Here is a 25272-nt window from a genome sequence, read left to right as displayed (position 1 = left end):
ATCCAGACACCATCTGGCCTCCCGAAGTGCTGGCATTATGTGTGTGACCCGCGGCGCCCAGCCTGCCCTTTCTTCTTGTCAGGCAGGTTTGGCTGAGACACCTCTTCTGGAAAGAGTCCTCCCCTCAGCCTCCAGCCCCAGCAGTGCTTGCCCCATCACACACCCAGGCCTCTGGGGCACTAACCGCCATCCCCTACTTGAGATGCAAACCCCCAAAGGCCAGCAGTTGTCCTGTTTTGTTTACTTGCACATTCCCCAAGGCCTGGACTCCTGCTGGGCCCAGAGCTGAGGCTCCCTCGACAGTGGTGGGCAGAATGATCTAGCAGAGGTGGAGGGCCTGGGGGGGACCTGCCTGTCTGCAGGCAGCATTCCTGGGGCCCCCGGGGCCTCTAGCCCTCAAGGCAGAGGATCTGAGGGAGATATGGGGGTACCCACAGCCTGACTCCCATTTTCCTCTCTGCAGCTGCGTTACTGAACAGGCAAGGTTAACCTCAGAGGCCAAGAAAGACATTCTTAGGCCCGTGAGACAGGCCAGGCCACGACCACTTCCTTTTTTTTGAAGAAAACCTCTCCTCCCGGAGCCTGAGGGAGCACTCATCTGCTGCGCTCCTGCCAGCTTGGCAGTGGGCTCCTGGCCAGTGTGGCTGGCATTGTGACAGGCATTTGTTTGGGGTTTAACTTCCTTGAGCAACAAGCAGTTTCTCAAGTGTGGTGAAGGGGGACCTGCCTCCCCAGACCCCTGGGCACGTGGGTCTGAGGAGCCCATTCACGGGCCCCTCGTGGTGCTGATCCTGGCTGGCCATTCTCAGGGAAGGCAGTTCCCACAGGGTCACCTCTGCAAGGTGGCAGCCGGGGGGGATGGTTCCTGCCCGTCTGGTCTAACTTGAGACGAGTTTTGGCTACCCCACCACGAGTTATGAGATGAGCAGGCTGGGTCCTCACTGCCCCTGGCTCACCTCTGCATGTCGCTGGGTTTCTCAAGAAGCTCAGACTGCAAGTGAGTAAGCATTTCCACTCTCCTCAGAGAAGAGAGATTGCGCTCCAAAGTGTAATGGCGAATGGGCCACCACCTCCCCTTCGCCCAGATATTCTGACTATGGAGCAGGTGGAGGCTGCAGGGGCCTCACATGCCAGCTCCTGGGTAAAGTATGTATGAGCACAGAGCCCCGGGCTACATAGTGAGGGAAGGCAGCCAACTCGGGACTTATCGGACCCGTGGCCTCTGTGCTCCCAGCATGTATGGGGCTGAGATGATGGCCTGGACCTCGAGGAAACACAGGCGGGAGGAGGCATGAAGGCGCTGAAGGGAACCTCTCCACTCGATTCTCTTTGTATGACACAGAAAGTCCACAAAGCCTCCGAGATGTGTTTACTTATTCTTCTGTGTCCCCAAAACCCCTTTCCAAAATAACATTTAAATGATTGTTGTGTGTCAAATGGAGATAATCAGATGCCAGTGGCTTTACAATGTGGGTTGCATTCCATTTTCCCAGGCGCCCAGGTCCTGGGTCTCTAGGCCACCGCCCGTCATGGCCGCCCCTCTGCTCACCAGGGAGGCCAGACAGGAACCCTGCAGCTGCCAGAGCAAGCACGTCCCACAGCCTCGGGAGGCCTCCCAAAATGTGTCCAGATTCCCACAGGCAGAGAGAGAGGGACTGAAAGGCTGAAGTGAAGTGACCGTGCCTGCCCAGCCTGGGACTGAGAGCCTGAAGACCAGCTTTCCAGACTCTGACCCAGAACCCCCTTGGCCCTCAGCAAATCCCCTCCTCCTGGCCTGAAACAGACTCCAGGCTTCTTGCAGAGACGTCTTCTGTGGAGAACCAGAAAGCTTGAGTCCACCCTGACTGTCCCGGGACAGAGCTGCTGAGCAGGGTGCAGGAGCCACAAACACCGGATCTTTCGAGGCACAACAGTGACAGATCTGGGCACAGCTGGACCAGCCAGGACATTGAGCCACTGCAGCCCCAAGGCTCTAAATGCGGTGCTTCAGCTCTAGCTTGGCCACCGTGGCCCGGTGCACCTCGTCAGGGCCGTCAGCAAAGCGCAGGGCTCGGGCCCAGGTGAAGAACTGAGCCAGTGGGTAGTCACTGCTCAGGCCTGCTGCTCCAAAGGCCTGGCAGACACAGAGTGGAGGGAGGCGGCCCTGGGTCAGCCCTTGTCTCCGAGAGCCCCAGGAATGATAGCCTGCTCTTGATGGCCCATAACAACCATCTTCCCGGACTTCCCTGTGGCACCTATGTGATACAATCACTAATATTCCAGAGGGCTTCCATGGGGCCACACCTGCCATCCCACGGCCTCCAGACTCCCCAGGCCCACTCTGCAGGTGCCTTCTGCCCTGTGCTGGGGCCGGGGGTTAGGATCTAAGGAGGTGGCCCCCCTGCATGGGAAAGAGCCTGGGCTCTGGGCTTATGAAAACCCAAGTTCATGTGAATTTGAGGTCAGCTACTTGCAAGCTCAGTGACCTGGACAAGTCACTTCACTTTTCTGTGCCTGTTTCCTCACATTCAAAATGGGGGTACGATGGCACCTCCCACCTTGCTGGGTCATTCTGAAGAGGAAAAGGAAAATTGCATGCATGGTGAGTGGGTGACACAGGGCATCTGCCAGGGTCTATGGGAGGCTGGACGGCTGAAGATAGGAGAGTTTGGCATCTGGTTTTGATGGTTCAAATAAGCCAACTGTCTGGTCTGTGCTCACCTGAATCGCACGGTCAATCACTCGGGAGGCCATGGACGGGGCGACCATTTTAATCATGGCTATATCCAAGGCTGCAGCCTGTAAGGAGGAGGAGATGCGATTATAAAAGACCCGAGGGCAGCCTGGGTGGCAGAGTGAGGCCCCCCCGCCCCCCATCTCTACTAAAAATACAAAAACTAGCAGGGTGTGGTAGCATGTGCTTGTAGTCCCAGCTACTCAGGAGGCTGAGGTGAGAGGATTGTTTGAGTCTGGGAAGTTGGGGCTGCGGTAAGCTGAGATTGCAACACTGCACTCAAGCCTGGACAACAGAGTGAGACCCCCTCTCAAAAACAAACAACAGGCCAGGCGCGGTGGTTCAGGCCTGTGATTCCAGCACTTTGGGAGGCCGAGGCGGGCAGATCACCTGAGGTCAGGAGTTTGAGACCAACCTGGCCAACATATAGTGAAACCCAGTCTCTACTAAAAAATACAAAAATTAGCTGGGCATGGTAGTGCACACCTGTAGTCCCAGCTACTTGGGAAACTGAGGCAAGAGAGCTGCTTGAACCCGGGAGGCGGAGGTTGCAGTGAGCCAAGATTGTGCCACTCTACTCCAGCCTGGGCCACCGAGTGAGACTCTCTCTCAAAAACAAAACAAAAAACTAAACCACAAAAAAGACCCGAAGGCAGAAAGCCTGGAAGAATGATCAGATTCCCAGCAGGAAGTCAAACACCACCGTCCAAAACAGAGGCCCCAAGGTCTCGCTGATGTGAGCTGGGTGAGGCTGCCCCTGCCTGGTGTACGGCTTGACAGCACCCAGGGATGAAGGGCGCCATGTTGGCAACTATTATCTTATGTCACAAGATGCGAAGCAAGTGCTGGCAGAATGTGGCTGTCTTCCCAGATGACAGGGAACACAGCCAGCACACACTGAAGGGATAAGGGGAGGGTCCTGTGCTTTGCTCAGGGTCATGGCCAGCTCTGCCTCCAAGCAGCAGTGGACCAAGGCCACTCAGGGCTCTGGGAAACCGAGCTACAGTGATCTGCCCTGGGGCAGGGTGTTCAAGGGAGACACCCAGCAGCCTCCACCATATCTAGCACGCCAGCGTCAAAGAACCAGGAACTGTGAGCGTGGGTTGGTCCCTGACGGTTGAGGGTCTTGGGCGGGGTTGGAGGCTGCCCCACAGAAAGCTGGACAAAGCAAGGTCAACATGGCATTGTGCTTGGTCATCACAGGCACTTAGAAAGAGCCTTAGTTAGCCTGGGCAACATGGTGAGAGCTGGTCTCTACAAAAAATAAAGAATTAGCTGGGCATGGAGGTATGCGCCCGGAGTCCCAGCTACTTGGGAGGCTGAGGCTTCAGTGAGCCATGATGTACCACTGCATTCCAGCCTGGCTACAGAGCAAGGCCCTGTCTCAAAAAATAAATAAATAAAAGGTTAAAAAGAGCCTTAGTGAATGACTAATGTCACACTTGAAAATAAGCTTCTATTTTTGTTAATTCAATATTCAGATGAAGGCCAGCAGAGGGTCCCTTTTCCCTGCCTTACTCTTAGGTTGCCCAACACCTCCACCAATGGCCCTGGGAGTCCAGGGCCACCCAGGGGCCCTGTGGCCCCATCAGACCCACTGCCTTGGACTAAGCAGCTCACCAGGTCAGTAAAACACAAAGGCCAGTCCTCTCTTCTTGTGCCTTTCCAATTTTTGAAAAACTGCCCAAACAGCTCCAAGTAGAGGTGAAATAAAGTTTCTAATGTCAAGAAGCCAGGCTCTCATGCTTTGCTGAGTGAGGAGGAAGAATCTCTGCCCCTGGGAGGCCCCCTCGTGCCCCTGCCCCTACCTTGTTTCCTGCCAGGTCCATGAGGTGGGCAGCTCTCAGCACCAGCAGCCGTGCCTGCTCAATCTCCACGCGCGACTGCGCGATGTCCGCCAGCACTGTGCCCTGCTCCACCAGGGGCTTCCCAAAAGCCACGCGGGACTTCACCTGTCAACACAGGAGATGTGCGGCTGAGGACATGCTGGGCTGGGGGTGGCCACGAGAGGTGGGGGCTGGTGGCCTGCAGAGCTGGGTGGAAGCAGACAGGACAGGGCAGGGGAGGAGAGTGAAAGCAGGACTGTGCATCTTCTCAGCCAAGGTGCCTGTGTGCAGCCATGCGCCATGTCCAGGGAGTAGGTCTGACACACAACCTTCACGTGTGCCACAGCCAGCCACAGCCCACAGGGTGCCTGTAACAAATTGCTTCCAAGAACCCTTTATTCCAGCCATTGCACATCTGGGCAGGCTTGGCTACCAGACAGGAGCAGTTATAGATCTGAGCCAGCATCTGACCCAAGGCTACTCCTGGGAATGAGGGAGTGACTGCAGGCACTGCACACGGCGCAGGCGAAGGGTGCCCTCTGCTGACCGCAGCACCCCTTCCCGCCCTGCAGCTCCAATGGGAGCAAGGTCCCCTCAGCCCCCTGTCTCGCTCCCGGCCTTCCGCCGTGGGTGGCCTTATCTGCAATGGGGATTTTAAATTCTGAAAGTCACAAGGCATCAGAAAAGGTTCTAAGTATTCCTTTTTTTTCTTGTTTTATTTATTCTTTTTCCTTCTTTTTTTTATTTTTTTTTGGAGACAGGGTCTCACTTTGTTGCGCAGGCTGGAGTGCAGTGGCGTGATCTTGGCTCACTGCAACCTCCGCCTTCCGGGCTCAAGCAATCTTCCTACCTCAGCCTCCTGAGTAGCTGGGACCACAGGCAAGAACCACCACATCTAGCTAACTTTCCAATTTTTTGTAGAGACAGGGTCTCACTACATTGCCCAGACTGGTCTCAAACTCTTAGACTCAGGCAATCCTCCTGCCTTGGTCTCCCCAAGTGTTGGGATTACAGGCATGAACCACCACACCCAGCCTAGTTTTTTTTTTTTTTTTTCACTAAAAACAATCTACACAAATAATTTATCTCATGGCAGAAAAACTACCTGTTTTCAGAACAAAAAAAGAGAAGACAGTAAGAGCACCTAGAATCCCACCATCTAGTCACCTCTAGTTAATATTTGGTGGATATTCTCCTCTATCCTTCTATACTTTTTTAATATATACTTATTTTTTCCAAAAACGGGAGCCACACTCTATATATTGTTTTGTAGCCTTTTTGTTTGTTTGTTTGAGACAGAGTTTCGCTTTTGTTGCCCAGGCTGGAGTGCAGTGGCGCGATCTCGGCTCACTGCAACCTCTGCCTCCCGGGTTCAAGTGATTCTCCTGCTTCAGCCTCCCAAGTAGCTGGGATTACAGGCACCTGCCACCACACCTGGCTAATTTTTGTATTTTTTAAATAGAGATGGGGTGTTTCATAATTTTGGCCTGACTGGTCTTGAACTCCTGACCTCAGGTGATCTGCCTGCCTTGGCCTCTCAAAGTGCTGGGATTACAGGCATGAACCACAGCACCCGGCCAGCCTGCTTAAAACAACAACAACAACAACAACAACAACAAAACATTATTTTGCATCAAAGCTAACAGCCTGTTTTTGTTTTGTTTTGTTTTTTTCCCAGACAGGGTATTGCTCTGTTACCCAGGCTGCAGTGCAATGGCACACTCACAGGTCGCTGCAGCCTCGACCTCCCAGGCTCAGGAGATCCTCCCACCTCAGCCTCCTGAGTAGCTAGGACTATAAATGCGTGCCACCACACCTGGCTAATTTTTTTTTTTTTGAGACAGAGTATCGCTCTTGTTGCCCAGGCTGGAGTGCAATGGTGCGATCTCGGCTCACCGCAACCTCCACCTCCCGGGTTCAGGCGATTCTCCTGCCTCAGCCTCCCAAGTAGCTGGGATTACAGGCATGCGCCACCACGTCCAACTAATTTTATATTTTTAGTAGAGACAAGGTTTCTCCATGTTGGTCAGGCTGGACTCAAACTCCCGACCTCAGGTGATCTGCCCACCTCGGCCTCCCAAAGTGCTGGAATTACAGGTATGAGCCACCACACCCAGCCCCACCTGGCTACTATTTTTAATTTTTTAATTTTAATTTTTTTTTTTTGAGATGGAGTCCTGCTTTGTCACTCCGGCTACAGTGCAGTGGTGCAATCTCAGCTCAGTGCAACCTCTGCCTCCTGGATTCAAGTGATCCTCCTGCCTCAGCCTCCCAAGTAGCTGGGATTACAGGCATGTGCCACCATGCCCAGCTAACTTCTGTATTTTTAGTAGAGACGGGGTATCACCATGTTGGCGAGGCTGGTCTTAAACTCCTAACCTGAAGTGATCCGCCCACCTCAGCCTCCCAAAGTGCTGAGATTACAGGCGTTAGCCACCGCGCCCAGCCTTATTTTTTATAGAGATGAGGTTTTGCCGTATTGCCCAGGCTAGTTTCAAATTCCTGGGCTCAAGCAATCTGCCTGCCTCGGCCTCTCAGAGTGCTGGGAGTGTCACCACACCTGGCCACAGTCTTTTTTTTTAAATTTAAGTGTATATAGTGAGCAATTTCTCCATGTTAAGGAATAGATTTCCACAGCATCATTTAAAGTCTCACTGTATGCCATCTTGTGTTTTATTTGGCCAACAGTCATTGTTAGCCTTATAGGTTGTTCAGAATTTTGCTATTTCAATGAGCACTGTGGTGAACCTCCTTGTAGCAAATCTTTTGTAGATTCCTAATTACTCCAACCAAGTCTTCAGTGGAGGTGCCATGTTCATGCTATGCACTTTCTGGAGACTTCTGTCTGACTCATTCAGTCCAATTATTCTGCCAGAAGGCTGAATTTAATTCCATGTGGGGCTGAAGCACCATACCTGAGTCCATAGACAGGAGCGTTTTACTTAGAAAGAAAAAATAACTGGTCAGTCTTAACTCAAAAGGGTGTAAATCACAGGTTTGCTCAGTAATAAAAAATTCAGACTGCCTCTGTTCTTTCAATAGCAGTTCTTGTGAGACACTGGTTTTGGTCTCAGGGTTTGCGTCACCTTTCTGAAAATGATAATCACCAATCTGAATTTCTGTCCTGGAAGCAGCTGTCTTTTAACCTAGGTTTCCAAACTTTGGGGGTGGTGGGATCATGGCCGAATGAAGTTTTCTGGATGTGCTGTGGAGGAGGGTGGTACAGGCCAGATGATGGAAGCCTAGGGACAAAAACAAGCAACATGGGATCTCCCTGGTGTCTGATTTTTATTTATTTATTTATTTTTAAAGAGACAGGGTCTCACTCTGTCACCCAGGCTGGAGTGCAGTGGTGTGATCACTGCTCACTGCAGCCCTAAACTCCTGGGCTCAAGCGATCCTTCTGCCTCAGCCTCCTGAGTAGCTGGGACTAGAGACACATGCTACCATGCCTGGCACTTAAAACTTTTTCTTTTTGGCCAGGCACGGTGGCTCACGCCAGTAATCCCAGCAAATTGGGAGGCTGAGGTGGGCGGATCATGAGGTCAGGAGATCGAGACCATCCTGGCTAACACAGTGAGATCGAAACCATCCTGGCTAACATGGTGAAACCCCATCTCTACTAAAAATACAAAAAATTAGCCAGGCATGGTGGCGGGTGCCTGTAGTCCCAGCTACTCGGGAGGCTGAGGCAAGAGAATGGTGTGAACCCGGTAGGCAGAGGTTGCAGTGAGCCAAGATCGTGCCACTGCACTCCAGCCTAGGCAACAGAGTGAGATTCCGTCTCAAAAAAAAAAAAAATTTTTTTCTTTTTTTTGCCGGGCACGGTGGCTCACACCTGTAATCCCAGCACTTTGGGAGCCCAAGGCAGGCAGATCACGAGGTCAAGGGATCGAGACCTTCCTGGCCAACATGGTGAAACCCTGTCTCTACTAAAAATACAAAAATTAGCTGGGCGTGGTGGCACGTGCCTGTAGTCCCAGCTACTTGGGAGGCTAAGGCAGGAGAATTGCTTGAACCCGGGAGGTGGAGGTTTCAGTGAGCCGAGATCACACCACTGAACTCCAGCCTGGTGACAGAGCAAGACTCCATCTCAAAAAAAAAAAAAAAAAATTTTTTTTTTTGTAGAGACTGAGTCTTTTTCGCCTAGGCTGGTCTCAAATGCTTGGCTTCAAGCAACCCTCCTACCTAGACCTCCCAAAGTACTGGGATTATAGCCGTGAGCCATTGTACCCAGACTGATTTTTAATAATGTGCTAGCAGCATGACCTTTACACCTTGGAACCTTGCCCTCTGCTGCTACAGAGCCTGGCCTTTCCCTTCAGGTCACCTCGACAGAGTGGGGTCCATTCTGCTCTGAATCCAAACTGCAGCAAAGTAGCAGATGCAAAGCAGACAGGAACGCAACTTCTTGGCAAGGACATCACCTTGCTTCACCTGCTAGGACTGCACTCAGAAAACAGGTAGGAATTGAAGTCCGACAGCAAAGCAGAAGGTGGTGGTTCTGAGTCAGTGCTGGGTGCGGGGGAAAGCACTCACGCGGGCCTTCATGAGTGCCAGGGCCCTCTCTGAGAACCCGATCAGCCTCATGCAGTGATGGATCCTGCCGGGGCCCAGTCTGCCCTGGGCGATCTCAAAGCCTCGGCCAGGGCCCAGGACCATGTTCTCTTTGGGCACACGCACGTGCTCAAATCGGACTTCGCCATGGCCACCTGAAAGACCCAAACGATCACCATGAGCAATAGCCATAGTCATTTTCCTTGGATGTGTTTATTCCTCACCTCAGTCTGGGTTATCTGCTGGCAATGTCCCTGCCCTTTATTTAGCCTTCTTACTGGGACATGGTTAAAGGGAAAAGGACGGCAGGAAACAGCCTGTTAAACACAGAAAATAAATCACTGATTTATAATGGCAAATGACTATTCTGTGATTCCTTTTATAAAAACATAAAAATGCCACCTTAAGCTGAAGCTCCTAGTGGTTTGTGACAATGTAGTGATCCTATGAAAACACTGAAAGTAAAAATGTGAACACTATTAGCAGAGAAGCAAACTGGGAGCGGACCAAACCAGGGCTGTGGCCTAGAGGTCAGCTGTTCACACTGGGGCCTGGAAGAGTAGGTTTGGGGTCCACTTCCTGCGTCTGCCCTGTATGGCTTCCTGTGTCACAGACTCCTGATTACTTTCTAAGTTTAGAAGAGGGAAAAAAATCCATAAATGTCTGTCTGAAATCTGCCTGCATGGTTGATATTCATGTATGGAAAGGAAATGCAGGAGCATGTGACTCCAAATGTCATCATACCCTCAGACGTGGGATGTGGCAAGTCCTGAACAAGAGCAGGGGCCCCTCAGTGGTGTTTCCTGGGGACCAGACCCACACCCAGGGGTGACCCGCCCCTGGAGGTCTCACCTGGTGCATCTTCCAGTCCATATACCGTCAGAGGCCGGATGATTTTTATCCCTGGGGTATCCATGGGAACCAAGAGCACAGACTGCTGCCGGTGTCTTGGTGCATGTGGGTCTGTTTTTCCCATAAACACACAGAGTTGGCAACGAGGATCCAGGATGCCTGCCAGGAAAGGAGAGAGACAGATCCCATCATCTGACACCAGGGCCATCAAATCTCTACACACGTGGTCCTGGCCCAAGAAAGGCACAGTAAGGAAGCAGACAGAGCTCTTTAAGGCTCCATGTAATCAGATGAGCATCTGCAGACTGCTGACCAGAAATAAGAGCAAATTGGGTTTTGTCCCAGTGAGGAATGAATCCAACATCATAAGAGCAAGTTTTTAAAAGCATCACATAGAGTAGAAAAGATAATTTAGAGACAAGAGGATGAAAACCGCTACTTGATCTCTGCCAGCTGGCTCGGCTCCCACAGGTGGTGCACACATAACGGCTCTGGGCCCGGGCCTTGGAATCAGGTGAACCTTTGACTCTGGCTTCTCTACTTGCTGGCTGGGGGCTCATACCCCAGGCAAGGGACCTAAGTCTGAGTGCGGTTTCCTCCTTTGCAAAATGGGGATGCTCATTCTTAATGTCCAGGGAGGTATGGGCTCCGGGAGGTAAGCTCCACGGCTACTTGTAGGGGCCCTGCAGAAGTAACACTGGACAATCCCTAAAAGTCAGGATTGTCATTAGCCCTTAGGATGTAACACACCTGATCGAGGAGCCAGGAAGCCACCAAGGAAGGGGAGCTGCCCAAAGCAGAATGAACAGCAGGAAGTGGAGAGATTCCTGGGGTCACATGTGCAGGGAGGCATCCGTCCATGTGTGGGCACCAGGGGACGTCCCTGCCCTGTGAAGCGCCACCTCTGAGAACAGTGTGCTCCACGGAGTACCCTCCTATTCTCCCAGCTGCCTCTGCTGGGGGCGCTAAGTGACAGAATCTCCTTTGTGTCAACTTGAAAAAGCAGAGGCTCCTCCCAGGCATTGAGAGACGCACCTAACAGCACAGACTCCCTGATGTGCATTTGAAAAGTGCATTTTAGGCCAAATACCTGTGATCCACCATTTGTGACCGTTTATGACATAGAAGCTGTCCTCCTCTCTGATGGAAGCCTCAATGTTGGTGGCATCTGAAGAGGCAACCTGAGTGGGGAGCATATTCCAGTCAGAGCCGCCAGCAGACAGCCCGTGTTCCCTGTGGGGCCGACAACAACAGGGCCAGGCAAGTGGGTGGCAGCCCCGGTGAGGTACCTGGGGCTCGGTCATAGCAAAACAGGAGCGGGCTTTCCCCTCCAGCAGAGGAATCAGCCAGCGAGCCTTCTGCGCTTCGGTGCCATACCTCACCAGCAGCTCCATGTTGCCCGTGTCAGGCGCAGAGCAGTTACATACCTGAGAAGGAAAAGGAGCGTGACCATGACTGTCATGTCCTCTTCTAAAAAAAACAGAGTCAAGCTCTGTCACCCAGGCTGGAGTATCGTGGCACGATCATGGCTCACTGCAGCCTCGACTTCCTCAGCTCAAGCCATCCTCCCGTGCCTCAGCTTCCCAAGCAGCTGAGACTACAGGTATGCACCACCACACCCGATTAATTTTTTATTTTTTTGTACATACAGAGTTCTCACTATGTTGCACACGCTGGTGTCGAACTCCTGGCCTCAAGTGATCCCCCACACTTCGGCCTCCAAAAGTACTGGGATTACAGGTGTGAGCCACCATGGCTGGCCTTCTCACATCAATATTTCAAGCTTCAAATTGGATGGGCATGGTGGCTCATGCCTGTAATCCCAGCACTTTGTGGGGCCAGGGTAGGTGGATCACCTGAGGTCAGGAGTTCGAGACCAGTCTGGCCAACATGGTAAAACCCTGTATCTACTAAAAATACAAAAATTAGCCAGGTGTGGTGGCACGTGCCTGTAGTCCCAGCTACTTGGGAAGCTGAGGCAGGAGAACCACTTGAACCCAGGAGGCAGGGGTTGCAGAGCGCCAAGATTTCGCCACTACACTCCAGCCTGGGTGACAGAGCGAGACTCCATCTCAAAAAAAAAAAATTCAAGTTCATGCCAGTGCTTCTGAATCTGGTTTATCTGTTTAGGATTGAGTTCTTATGAAGATCAGGATGTTCCCACACACTGAGGAAAACTTTAAAGAAGGTACCTCGGGGGCATACAGGGACGTGCCCATGAGCTCACACAGATGTGCATATTCCACATTGGTCAGTCCTGCTCCGTATTTTTTCTCGGGATCAGCCTCTAAGGGTAGGAAAAGGTTCCAAAGTCCTTCAGCTTTGGCTTTCTCCTATCATGGGGAAAATAAGTCAGGAAACCACAGTGGAAGATTTCATTTTATTTTGAACCGTGGAAAACAATGAAAGGGATTGGAGGAAACAAGGCAGACAACCAAACATGCACGTGTGCCCAAAAAAATGATATGAGGAGCTGGGCATGGTGGCTGTGCCTGTGGTCCCAGCTACACAGGAGGCTGAGGTGGGAGGATCACATGAGCCCAGGAGGTTGAGACTGCAGTGAGCTATGATCACACCACTGCACTCCACCCTGGGTGACAAAGCGAGACCCTGTCTCAAAAAAAAAAAAAAAAAAGAGAGAGAGATGGTGGCTCACGCCTGTAATCCCAGCACTTTCGGAGGCCGAGGCGGGCGGATCACAAGGTCAGGAGTTCAAGACCAGCCTGAACAACATGGTGAAACCCCATCTCCACTAAAAATACAAAAATTAGCTGGGCATGGTGGCATGTGCCTATAATCCCAGTTACTCGGGAGGCTGAGGCAGGAGAATCGCTTGAACCTGGGAGGCGGAAGTTGCACAGAGCAAGACTCCGTCTCAAAAAAAAAGAGAAAAAAAGAAAAGTAGATGATGATTGCATTATGCTCCTGAAGATCTCAAGTAATTTCAAAACTAACACAATCCAAGGTTCATGTGATAAGGAACAGCGGGTGTTTCTGTTTATCAGCTGAAGTGACAGCACTGGGAGACAACACAGAAACTCAGCTCACAGTGGATCTGGCCCTCTAGCTGTGATATTACGGGTTCTCTAGAGAGAGATTTATTAGCTGATACAGCACTGTTCCAAATTTACATAATTCAAATACCCATCAGATAGGCCTAACCTGCCCTGGCTTTCTAAGGCCAAGCATTCCACTGCCTGGGCTGTGCAGTCACACCTGAGCCATCTGCCTGTGACACAGGCACAGCAAGAGCAAGAGATGGAAACTGAGTCATGAAGAGCTGGCTCTTTCTGAGACGATGGAAGCAAAGATCATTCAACTCGGAGCTCCTGTATCTTCACTGCCTGGGATGGTTCAGGTGAGCCCAGTGGGGTCGGGGAGGGTATGCCATGGTATTGGGGTCTTACCACCTCACCATGGCTGCTTTACCTTGAGGTCTTCGATCAGTGAGGAGGGGCTCCACCTGGCTGCTGAGGCCTGGTGACTCTGCAGCTCTGGCTCTGCAGGGTACACACGTTGCTCCATGAAGTGCTTCAGCCGGTGATACAGCTCTCTGACAGGTGGAGAGAGGCTCTCTGGAGAGATAACCAGACCTCCCCTTGAGGTATGAGCTGGGGAAGCTTCTGGAACGGAGCTATAACTCCTGCTGCCTGTGGGGCACCACTGGGACTGGGGCCTGGCCCACGTGTGGTAGGACCTTGTTAACGGATTTGTGAAGGGCATCTCTTTGAAAACCCGGAACCCTTCTTTGACTGCGAAATCCCACGCCAGGTTAGACACAAATTCGGTCAGCTTTCCAGTTTGTTCCGCATATGTGGAGCTTGCTTGCCCTAAGCAGAATCAAAGAAAAACAGTGATTACTCCCACACAACCCATCATAGGGATGTTAACATGTGATGACACTGTCACTTCAGCAGCTATTGCCATTTGCTGAGCACTTGCTAAGTACCAAACACTGTGCTAAGAGCCACTATAGCTCACTGAATCCCCAAAGCAACACAACTGCTTTCACCTGCACTTTGCAGGCAAGAAAACTGAGTCTTAGAGAAGGAGGTGATTTGGACGAGCTGGAAGTTAGGGGGCTGGGGGCCAGAGTCCAACTTAGGTCTGCCTGCTCCCTGCTCTTGATCTCTGCTTTCCTAAAAGACTACATTTAATCAGTAACACCCCAGATCACCTCTGCCGTTGCCAGTGGGCTATAAGAAGTCCTGCATCCTAGACCACCCTTGCTACAAAATTGATAACAGCAATGCCACAACTGACTAAAGGAAGAGCCAATTTCTAGACACCACTGTCTCTGGAGGGAATCAACACCAGCATCACTCAGCTCACTATTTGGCTCTCACAGCATCTCTTTCTTCTTGTAAAATGTGCATCAAGACTTTTTTTACAAACACATTTTTTCCCCATTAAAAAAAATTAAGGTGGCCAGGTGCGGCGGCTCACACCTGTAACCTCAGCACTTTGGGAGGCTGAGGTGGGCGGATCACTTGAGGTCGGGAGTTCAAGACCAGCCTGGCCAACATGGAGAAACCCCCATCTCTACTAAAAATACAAAAATTAGCCAGGCATGGTGGTGTGTGCCTGTAATCTCAGCTACTCAGGAGGCTAAGGCAGGAGAATCACTTGAACCTGGGAGGCAGAGGTTGCAGTGAGCCGAGATCGTGCCATTGCACTCCAGCCTGGGAGAGAGTGAGGCACCCATCTCAAAAAAATAAATAAATAAAAATAAAAAAATTAAGGAGTGGTGTACATACACCTCCTTAATGTAGAACTCTGCAAGTCTTAACAAATCCATAGTTGGGTAACTACCATTGCCATCAAGATACAGAATACTTCGGCCAGGCGCAATGGCTCACACCTGTAATCTCAGCACTTTGGAGGCTGAGGCTGGTGGATCACCAGAGGTCAGGAGTTTGAGACCAGCCTGGGCAACATGGTGAAACCTGTCTCTACTAAAAATACAAAAATTAGCCAGGCATGGTGGCACATGCCTGTAGTCCCAGCTACTTGGGAGCCTGAGGTAGGAGAATCACTTGAACCCGAGAGGCGGAGGTTGCCTGGGCAACAGAGCAAGACTCCATTTCAAAAAAAAAAAAAAAAAAACCAGAATATTTCCATCATCTGGAAATTTTCCCAGTGTACTTTTGTACTCAACCCCTGCCCCCCTGATCCCCAGCACCCACTGATCTCTGCTCCTGTAGTCTGTCTCTTCCAGGATGTCCCATAAATACATATGTCACTCAGCATGTGGCCTTTTCAGTATGGCCTCCATCACTCAGAGCCCTGCATCTGAGACACATCCAGATTGCTATGTGTACAATGTCTCCTCACAGTGAACTTTTTCACAGCCAGCTCTCCTGGATTACTTCTAGCACTTCCATGTCCCCAAGAGACTGTACCCAATAAATGGATAAACTGATAGTTCTAAAGAGACAGCCGTTTTCTTTTTTTAAATGATTTCATTTTAGGCTGGGTGCTTTGGCTCACGCCTGTAACCCCAGCACTTTGGGAGGCTGAGGCGGGTGGATTACTGGAGGTCAGGAGTTCGAGACCAGCCTGGGCAACATGGTGAAACCCTGTCTCTACTAAAAGTACAAAATTTAGCCAGGTGTGGTGATGCACGCCTGTAATCTTAGCTACCAGGGAGGCTGAGGCAGGAGAATCGCTTGAACCCAGGAGGTGGAGGTTGCCGTGGGCCGAGATCATGCCATTGCACTCCAGCCTGGGTGACAAGAGCAAAATTCTGTCTCAAAAAAATAAATATTTTATTTATTTTTAAATAAGAGATGGGGCCTTACTACGTTGCCCAAACTGGTCTCGAACTTCTGGCCTCAAACAATCCTCCTGTCTCAGTCTACCAAACTGCTGGGATTACAGGCATGAGCCACCATGTCCAGCTGAGACAGCCATTTTCATGCAGCTTTGGTGTTAAAGATAGTTTAAACTATTCCTTACAGAGTTAGGAACAAACTCAGAGCAAATTCTTTGCTACCCTGCAGAGAGTTAGCCTACTGGACCTCAATAGGTCTCTACTGAGGACCTTCTGGGTGCTAGGTATGAACCTAACCCAGGGAAGTCAGTCAGAAACCAGATAGCCCCTTCCCTGCAGACACACAGTGGGGGCTTATTCCTTATTCCTCGGACTGCACACAGCACATTGAAGGGAAAGATACTCCCTTATGTTCCTTATTATTCATAAGGATTTTCTTCTTCTAACAGAGTAAGAGGTGTATTCTTAATTTTCTTCTATTTGGTTGGCTCCCACTCTGAGACTGCTACTTTGTCTCTGAAAAAAGTCACTTGTATAAGCTTGGATTGATTTAGATCTATTGCTTCTGGTATATTTTCCAAATGTAGTTCCAGCAGAAGAGACCACATCACTGGTGTCCACTTAACTTGCAGTCATAAGCACTTTATAGAATTTCAGTGGCCATCTACCAGAAATCTAATTTCTGCACCCACTTATTAAGGAAGGAGAAGGACACATGGGCTGGGCAGGTACATACTGTTAATCTTCTGCTCACTGGGCTCTGGTCTCTCTCATCCCCTTCCCAATCTAATGCTGATTTGAAGTCTTTTGTAAATGACACCATAGAGAGAATATCTTGGAAACAGATACCCCTTCTCTAAGCTCCAGTTTTCCTGGCCAGTACCAAATATCTCAGCTGTTCAAACAAAAATGATTTTAAAGCTAATTGTAGAAGACAAATGTACAGAAGTAATATTTATGTTTGTATAGTTGGTTTTTTCCCCATTCATCATACATTTTTATATTATTCTTTCAAAAAATGGATTTTGTTGTTTTTACGTGAGAAAACTAAGCCATTTCCTCAGTGTGTCTGGCTGGCTTCCCAGAGGGAGGGAAAGGAGTGCACAGTAAGATAAGAGGAATAAAGGCCTGAACAAACAGACATTTTTCTGTCTGGTGGCAAACAGGTGGGGTGTTTTAGCTCTGGGCCGAGAGAAACCAGAAGCCACAACGATGGCTCACAGGATCTTAAAAACATGTCAAAGGGCTTCCTGAGAGACAGGCTGAGGACACTCAGTGTGGAGACTCTAAAATGGGCAGTCTATTAAGCTTTCCCCAGGTCACTGGAGCAGAGCAGGGAGAAAACGTGGCAGCCGGCTAGGAAATATCAGAGGCGACCAGGACTATATCACCATAAGGACTTAGCAGCCATTCTGTTTAAGTAAATATTTCTGGTTAGTGTTTATTGGAAAACTATAAAAAAAATAGGAAATAGTGGCTTACAGCTGATAGTGTATTTTCCTAAAAGAGGGAAAATATTGTTTCCAGAAATTCCTGCTTCCAGCATCCCCTGCTTATCAGACCAGGTACAGTTAAACTAGAAATTCTCTGGGTACTGGTTTTTCTCCGGGCAGTTTTTCTCATGACTGTGTATCTCCAGGACCACCTAGCACAGTGCTGGCTTTTAGTAGAGGCTCATATACTTGGAAATGAATGATCAATTCCCCTACTGCAACTGCTTCTCTCAGAAGACTCTGGCAACCTGGCTGAGAACACAGGCTGCCAGCAAGCTTGGGGTGTCACTGACTGCAAAGCTAAACACTCCATCAGCACTAGCAAATCCCATGATGAATTCCTTTCTCCTTCTTTCTCCTTGCCTTTTGTTTTTAAGTTTTGCTTTTGGAAAATTTCTTTTTCTTTTCTTTTTTTTTTTTTTTGAGATGGAGTCTCGCTCTGTCACCAGGCTGGAGTGAACAGTGGCGCAATCTCGGCTCACTGCAACCTCTGACTCCCTGGTTCAAGCTATTCATCTGCCTCAGCCTCCCTAGTAGCTGGGATTACAGGCACCTAGTAGCTGGGATTACAGGCACACACCACCAAGCCCAGCTAATTTTTGTATTTTTAGTAGAGACGGGGTTTCATCATGTTGGCCAGGATGGTCTTGATCTCCTGACCTCGTGATCCCCCCACCTCGGCCTCTCAAAGTGCTGGGATTACAGGCATGAGCCACCGCACCCGGCCTTTTTTTTTTTTTTTTTTTTTTTGAGATGGAGTCTTGCTCTGTCACCCAGGCTGGAGTGTAGTGGCACGATCTCTGCTCACTGCAACCTCTGCCTCCCGGGTTCAAGTGATTCTCCTGCCTCAGCCTCCCATGTAGCTGGGATTATAGGCGGCATCACCACACCCGGGCAATTTTTGTATTTTTAGTGGAGACGGGGTTTCACCATGTTGGCCAGGGGTCTCAAACTCCCGACCTCAGGTGATCCACCTACTTCGGCCTCCCAATGTGCTAGGATTACCGGCGTGAGCCATCATGACTGGCCTCCTTTTGGAAAATTTCAAAGACACACAGGAGTAGAGAGGAGAGAATAACAAGCCTACGGGTTCTACTGCTCGCCTTCCGCAATGATCGATGCCGGCCCAGTCTGGTTTCATTCCCTGCCATCCCCACTCCCACTGTCCTGGATTTTTTGGAGTAAATCCCAAATATCTCATCTAGGATTCTTTCAAAACTCTAAAAACAAGTACTTTTTTAAAAACCCACAATACTATTATCACCCTTAAAAAATCGTTAACTGTTAACTTCTTCATATCATTGACTATCCACTCAGAATTCAAGTTTCAGTGACTATCATCAAAATTTTTTCCAAATAATTTGTTCAAGAAAGGATCCAAATAAGGTCCCAACACTGTAACTGGCTAACGTATCTTTTAAGTCTCTCCCCGCTCCCCTCACCTTTTTTTTTTCTGAGACAGTCTCACTTTGTTGCCCAGGCTAGACTGCAGTGATGCAATCATGGCTAGCCACAACCTCTGCCTCCTGGGTTCAAGCAATTCTCCTATCTCAGCCTCCCGAGTAGCTGGGATTACAGGTGCCCGCCACCAGGCCTGGCTAATTTTTATATTTTTTAGTAGAGACAGGGTTTCCCCATGTTGGCCAGGCTGGTCTCAAACTCCTGACCTCAGGTGATCCACCCACCTCGGTTTCCCACAGTGCTGGGATTACAGGCGTGAGCCACCACGCCCAGCCTGATGTTTCTTTTAAGTCTCTCTCAATCTACAGGTTCCTTTTTCACCCTTTTCCTCCCCTTGAAATGTAAGTGTTTGAAGAAACTGAGTTGTTTGCCCTGTGATGTTTTCCAGAATCTGGATTTTGTGAGTGCTGTGCCCAGGGTGCTGCTGAACATGTCCCTCTGAACCCTGTGTTTCCCATGAGTTGGCAGCTAGCACTGGAGACCTGGGCAGAGTCGGTGTGACTTTTGAGGGAAGCATCAGGAGGTATATAATGTCTGGCTGTCTGTCTCTCAGTGGTGTTGGCTTTCATTGAAGCTTATTGCCCACATCCATTAATGCATTAGGAGTTGCAAATTGGTGATATGCAAATTCTATATTATTCTGTCCAGGATACTTCTCTAGAGAGAAACATTCCCTCATTGATTATTTGGATAGCCTACAGTATCATTTGTACAGGAAAGACAGGACAAATGCTTGATTCCCCACCCCCCCACTCCATTTTCCAATTTTCAGAATAATAAGTTGCTTTCCTGGCAACCTCTGAGGTCATCAATGAGACTTTGTCTCTTTGTTTTTGTATCACTACTCATGGACTTATTTATTTAATTTTTATTTTTGGGGGGACAGTGTCTTGCTCAGTCACCCAGGCTGCAGTGCACAGGCACGATCTCAGCTCACTGCAACCTCTGCCCCCTGGGTTCAAGTGATTCTCTCTCCTGCCTCAGTCCCCTGAGTAGCTGGGATTTTAGGCGCCCGCCATCACACCTGGCTAATTTTTGTATTTTTAGTAGAGATGTGGTTTCACCATGTTGGCCAGGCTGGTCTTGAATCCCTAACCTCAAGTGATCTGCTCACCTTGGCCTCCCAAAGTGCTGGGATTACAGGCCTGAGCCACCATGCCCGGCTACTACTCATGGATTTAAACATACCTGATGCATTTCATCCATTTCAGCTATCATCCTTGGTGATGCCCAAAGTTTCCTATTGTTAGCAAGTGGAGCCTGTTCAGGTTGGCTCCCAAGTCTTTTTTTTTTTTTTTTTGAGACAGAGTCTCATTCTTGTCGCCCAGGCTGGAGTGTAGTGGCACGATCTTGGCTCACTGCAACCTCCCCGTCCCAGGTTCAAGTGAGTCTCCTGCCTCAGTCTCCCAAGTAGCTGGGATTACAGGCACCCGCCACCATGCCCGGCTAATTTTTGTATTTTTAGTAGAGACACAGTTTCACCATGTTTGGTAGGCTGGATAGACAAGATGAACCTGGAACATTTTGTCATACTAGCGAGCAAGGAAGTTGTCAAAGCCCACAGGGGTTTTACCTAAAGACTTGGGGACTGGCCGGGCTCAGTGGCTCATGCCTGTAATCCCAGCACTTTGGGAGGCCGAGGTGGATGGATCATCTGAGGTCAGGAGTTCGAAACCAGCCTGGTCAACATGGCAAAACCCCATCTCTACTAAAAACAAACAAAAAAATGACCCGGGTATGGTGGCATGTGCCTATAATCCCAGCTTCTTGGGAGGCTGAAGCATGAGAATTGCGAGCTGGTGAGGTGGAGGTTGCAGTGAGCCAAGATCGCACCACTGCACTCCAGCCTGGGCGACAGAGTGAGAAACTGTCTCAACACACACACACACACACACACACACACACACACACCAAGAAATTTGCCTCATATAGTTGTTAAATATGCAAATGGTCACACACATATTTCACAGAAATTCTTAAGCTTACAAAATTTTAAAATCAAAGTACCGAAAAATACACATAGGATGATCACATTTGTGTAAAAGTAGGAGGAGAGAGAGAAGACAGATAAACAGAAAAACTGGAGGGCCCAGGAAACTCTTAACAGTAACATTTATCTTTGAGGAATGGTGTTGAAAAGGGTGAGATACAATTTTACATAATTCTATATGACCAAATTTTGATCATGTGCATGAATGCTTTAACTGGAAAAATTTCTTTGTGCATTACTTTAATAATTAAAAAACAAGTTTAAATATTGTAAAGAGGCTGGGCATGGTGGCTCACACCTGTAATCCCAGCACTTTGGGAGGCCAAGGCAGACGGATCACTTGAGGCCCGGAGTTCGAGACCAGCTTGGCCAACATGGTGAAACTTCATCTCTACTAAAAATACAAAAAAAAATTAGCCAGGCGTGGTGGTGCAGGCCTGTAGTCCCAGCTACCCTGGAGGCTGAGGCAGGAGAATCGCTTGAACCCAGAAGGTAGAGATTACAGTGAGCCAGGATCGAACCACTGGACTCCAGCCAGGGTGACAAAGCAAGACCCTGTCTCAAAAACAAATAATAAATAAATAAATATTGTAAAGAAAATATTTATGGACAAATGGTTAGATTAACTGAACCTCAGAGAATCCTGGCCAAACCGGTCTCTCCAAAGCCTCTGTGGCCCTGAGAGGGTTTCCAGGTGGAGGCACGGTCCTTGCTGTGAGTCACCCAGCAGTGGCTCTTCAGGGCAGCCATCCCATTACCTGTGAGCGATCGCTTGTAGACTCCCTGTAGGATTGCAGCCACACGGAAAAAGGAAAAAGCCATATAGAAGTTCCAGTTCTCAGTGGGAGGGAGCCCCATTTGGAGACAGTACATCCTAAAATACTCCTCTGCAGCAGGGATTCCCAGCTGTGTCAAGTCACAGTCATTAATACCTGCGAGAAAGACAGAGCCATTCATGGGTAGTCACTGACGTGACACGCCCCTGTGGCTGGCAAATATTTAAATTCTGAAAATCGCCATGTCCCTTGCAAATTAGTTTCACGACCAGTTCCATGGGTTAGCTTATTCCTGCATTGGCTCTTGCTCCTTTAGATGGCTGGGGATCCAGGCATGAAGTCATTATTCACAAATTGGCTCTTACAGGTTTCAGACTCGATTGGCAGTAAAGGAAGGAATGGGAGCTTCCAATTCCATCTGGCCACAGTTAAGGGTGGATGCATATTATCTTCAACGAGTCATTTGATCAAAAATGATGTGGAAAGAGTGATCTCAGGTCGAGCACAGTGGCTCATGCCTGTAATCCCAGCACTTTGGGAGGCTGAGTTAGGTGGATCACCTGAGGTCAGGAGTTCAAGACCGGCCTGACCAATATGGTGAAACCCTGTCTCTACTAAAAATACAAAAATTAGCCAGGCATGGTGGCGTGCACCTGTAATCCCAGCTACCTGGGAGGGAGGCTGAGACAGGAGAATTGCATGAATCCAGGAGGCAGAGGTTGCAATGAGCTGAGATCACGCCACTGCACTCCAGCCTGGGTGACAGAGCAAGACTCCATCTCAAAAAAAAAAAAAAAACAAAAAACAATTGGCTGGGTGCAGTGGCTCATGCCTCTAATCCCAGCACTTTAGGAGGCCGAGGAGGGCAGATCATTTGAGGTCAGGAGGTCGACACCAGCCTGGCCAACATGGTGAAAACCCTGTCTCTACTAAAAATATAAAAATTAGCCAGACATTGTGGCACACGCCTGTAATCCCAGCTACTCAGGAGGCCGAGGCCGGAGAATCGCTTGAACCCGGGAGGCAGAGGTTGCAGTGAGCCGAGATTGCGCCACTGTGGTCCAGCCTGGGCGACAGAGTGAGACTCCATCTCAAAAATAAATAAAACGAGTGACAGAGGGAGACTCCATCTCAAAAATAAATAAACAAATAAACAAATAAATAAATAAATATAAAAATAAAAAGATCTCACCAAATTATGAAAATGATAATTATAGCAAATAAAATAATTTCACGGGCCAGGCGCAGTGGCTCACGCCTGTAATCCTAGCACTTTGGGAGGCCGAGGAGGGCGGATCATGAGATCAGGAGATCAAGACCATCCTGGCTAACACGGTGAAACCCCATGTCTACTACAAAAACAAAAATTTAGCCGGGTGTGGTGGTGGGTGCCTGTAGTCCCAGCTACTTAGGAGGCTGAGGCAGGAGAATGGTGTGAACCTGGGAGGTGGAGCTTGCAGTGAGCTGAGATCGCGCCACTGCACTCTAGCCTGGGCAACAGAGTGAGACTCCGTCTAAAAAAAAAAAAAAATTCACTTATTTCCTCCAGTTGTGACATTTTCATGATTTAGAAGCATGTAATATATTCCATTCCTAGGTATTAATCTTAGGAGTATACCTTATATGTAGGCAAATATATTACTACAAGGATGTTCACTGCCTTTTTTTCATGGAAGTAGGGGAAGTAATACTAAAAAATTGGAAACAAATTAAATATCTAAATAGGAATTAACCCAAATGTCTTCCCTTAATGCTTTTTTTTTTTTTTTTTGAGATGGAGTCTCGCTCTGTTGCCTAGGCTCGAGTGCAGTGGCACCATCTCAGCTCATTGCAAGCTCCGCCTCCCGGGTTCACACCATTCTCCTGCCTCAGCCTCCTGAGTAGCTGGGACTACAGGTGCCCACCACCACGCCCAGCTAATTTTTTTGTATTTTTAGTAGAGACGGGGTTTCACCATGTTAGCCAGGATGGTCTCGATCTCCTGACCTCGTGATCCGCCCGTCTTGGCCTCCCAAAGTGCTGGGATTACAGGCGTGGGCCACCGCGCCCGGCTGTCTTCCCTTAATTCTATACAATAAAATTATATGCTCTCATTAAAAATTATGCTATAGAAGAAATACTTAATGTCATGAAAACATGTCTACAGTATACAATGAAGTGAAAAAAAGCATGTCATTAGATCATGTTACATTTTTGTTTTGTTTTAGGAAATGTACATATACACACAGAAGAAAAGATGACATGGATAGATACTGAAATGTCAGCAAATGGTTATCTCTGGGACTACTAATGATTTTAACTGTTTTGTTGTTGTTGCTATCTGTTGGCTCTAGTATTTTCACAATAAATGTGGTTTGTTTTTGTTTTTTTTGAGATGGAGTCTCGCCCTGTTGCCCAGGCTGGAGTGCAATGGCATGATCTCAGCTGACTGCAACCTCTGCCTCCCAGGTTCAAACAATTCTCCTGCCTCAGCCTCCCGAGTAGCTGGGGTTACAGGCACACGCCACCACGTCCAGCTAATTTTGTATTTTTAGTAGAGACAGGGTTCACCATGTTGGCCAGGCTGGTCTGGAACTCCTGACCTTGTGATCCACCCGCCTTGGCCTCCCAAAGTGCTGGGATTACAGGCATGAGACACCACACCCAGCCACAATGAATGTGTTTTTAATTTAAAACCCTAAATAGAAGTTAGCTGTGTAAAAGCATAAGCGGTACCTATACAGGCATACTTTTCACTTAAAACACATCCTATATCCACTTTCCCGTAAATGTGACAGGACTGCATTCCAGTTATGTTTCCCACCAGAACCACCAGGACCTCACTTTCACTTCCCCCGCCCAATCACGGACTACTTCAGCTGAGTTTGCTCCCAAATGCTTTGAGAACTGGCTTGCTCCCCCACTATCCTCCAGCAGCAGTTCCTACCTCTCAGCACGGGAAAACTGGACGGCAGGTAATGAGCCAGGCAGCTGTAGGCCACATCGGCAAGGGGGTCGCCCAAGGTAGAAAGTTCCCAGTCAAGGACAGCAAGCACCTCTGGCTCTTCTGGATGAAACACCAGGTTGTCGAGCCTGAAAAGTCGCAGGAGGAATAGAGACAGCACTAAGAAAACTGCCGGCTAGGGTGGATTCTGCGTGGTCTGTTTGCCCTTCAGGCTTGGCTCCCCACCCTCCCATCCCCTCTGTGCCCGGGTGCCTGAGCTCCCTGGGCTGTGTGCTCCAAAGGCTCCCTTGCCCTCTGGCTTCCAGCTGGACTCAGCCAATCAAAAGCAGGAGATGGGAAGGGGCCTGGTTATTTATTTCCCCAGCTCCTTCTCTGCAGCCTTCCCCAGAGAGCTAGCCTCTCTGGGTTCAGGGAATTACTCCCTCCCTGTGATGGTTTTAAAACAGATCTGTAAATCCTTTGACACTCCTCCCACAAAAGGTAGAGTCTAATGCTTGGCCCAGTGAAGCATCTTGCTTCTAACAGATATAAGACACGTGGAAGTGATGCTGAGGGATTCCTGAAACTAGACTAGGTCAGAAAACGTGATACAGCTTCTGCCCAGCCCTCTGTCTCTTGAAACACACTATTTTGGAGCCCTGAGCCCCCAGGTAAGAAGTCCAGGGCTGAGAGCAATGGTTCATGCCTGTAATCCCCACATTTTCGGAGGACTGCTTAAGCTCAGGAGTTCAAGACCAGCCCGGGCAACATAACAAGATCCTATCTCTACAAAAAAAATTTAAAAATTAGCTGAGCGTGGTAGTGCACGCCCGTAGTCCCAGCTACTCAGGAGGCTAAGGTGGGAGCATCACTGAGCCCAGGAGTTGGTGGCTGCAGTGAGTTATGTT

At 49.2% G+C, this 25272-nt stretch overlaps 1 protein-coding gene across 8 annotated transcripts in view; it reads right to left on the bottom strand.

The window, feature by feature from the left end:
• Positions 1 to 1345: 1345 nt before the first annotated feature.
• Positions 1346 to 25272, bottom strand: part of ACAD10 (acyl-CoA dehydrogenase family member 10) — a 70335-nt gene continuing 46408 nt past the window's right edge. For 6 of the 8 annotated variants that reach the window (XM_034934517.3, XM_034934519.3, XM_034934518.3 and 3 more), the window contains 11 exons: positions 24368 to 24513; positions 21424 to 21597; positions 13378 to 13778; positions 12141 to 12281; positions 11238 to 11375; positions 11039 to 11129; positions 9949 to 10107; positions 9079 to 9251; positions 4522 to 4665; positions 2701 to 2778; positions 1346 to 2113 (listed from right to left, as the gene is read on the bottom strand). In XM_034934517.3, coding sequence (XP_034790408.1) covers positions 1973 to 2113; positions 2701 to 2778; positions 4522 to 4665; positions 9079 to 9251; positions 9949 to 10107; positions 11039 to 11129; positions 11238 to 11375; positions 12141 to 12281; positions 13378 to 13778; positions 21424 to 21597; positions 24368 to 24513 — 1786 coding nt within the window. In that variant the 3' untranslated portion in view covers positions 1346 to 1972. The remainder of the gene's footprint in view (positions 2114 to 2700; positions 2779 to 4521; positions 4666 to 9078; positions 9252 to 9948; positions 10108 to 11038; positions 11130 to 11237; positions 11376 to 12140; positions 12282 to 13377; positions 13779 to 21423; positions 21598 to 24367; positions 24514 to 25272) is intronic. The other 2 variants (XM_055096178.2, XM_055096179.2) reach the window with 2 other exon arrangements.

Source organism: Pan paniscus, chromosome 10, assembly GCF_029289425.2.
Source record: "Pan paniscus chromosome 10, NHGRI_mPanPan1-v2.0_pri, whole genome shotgun sequence".
Classification (NCBI taxonomy): Eukaryota; Metazoa; Chordata; class Mammalia; order Primates; family Hominidae; genus Pan; species Pan paniscus.
This window is presented reverse-complemented; position numbering and strand designations above follow the sequence as displayed.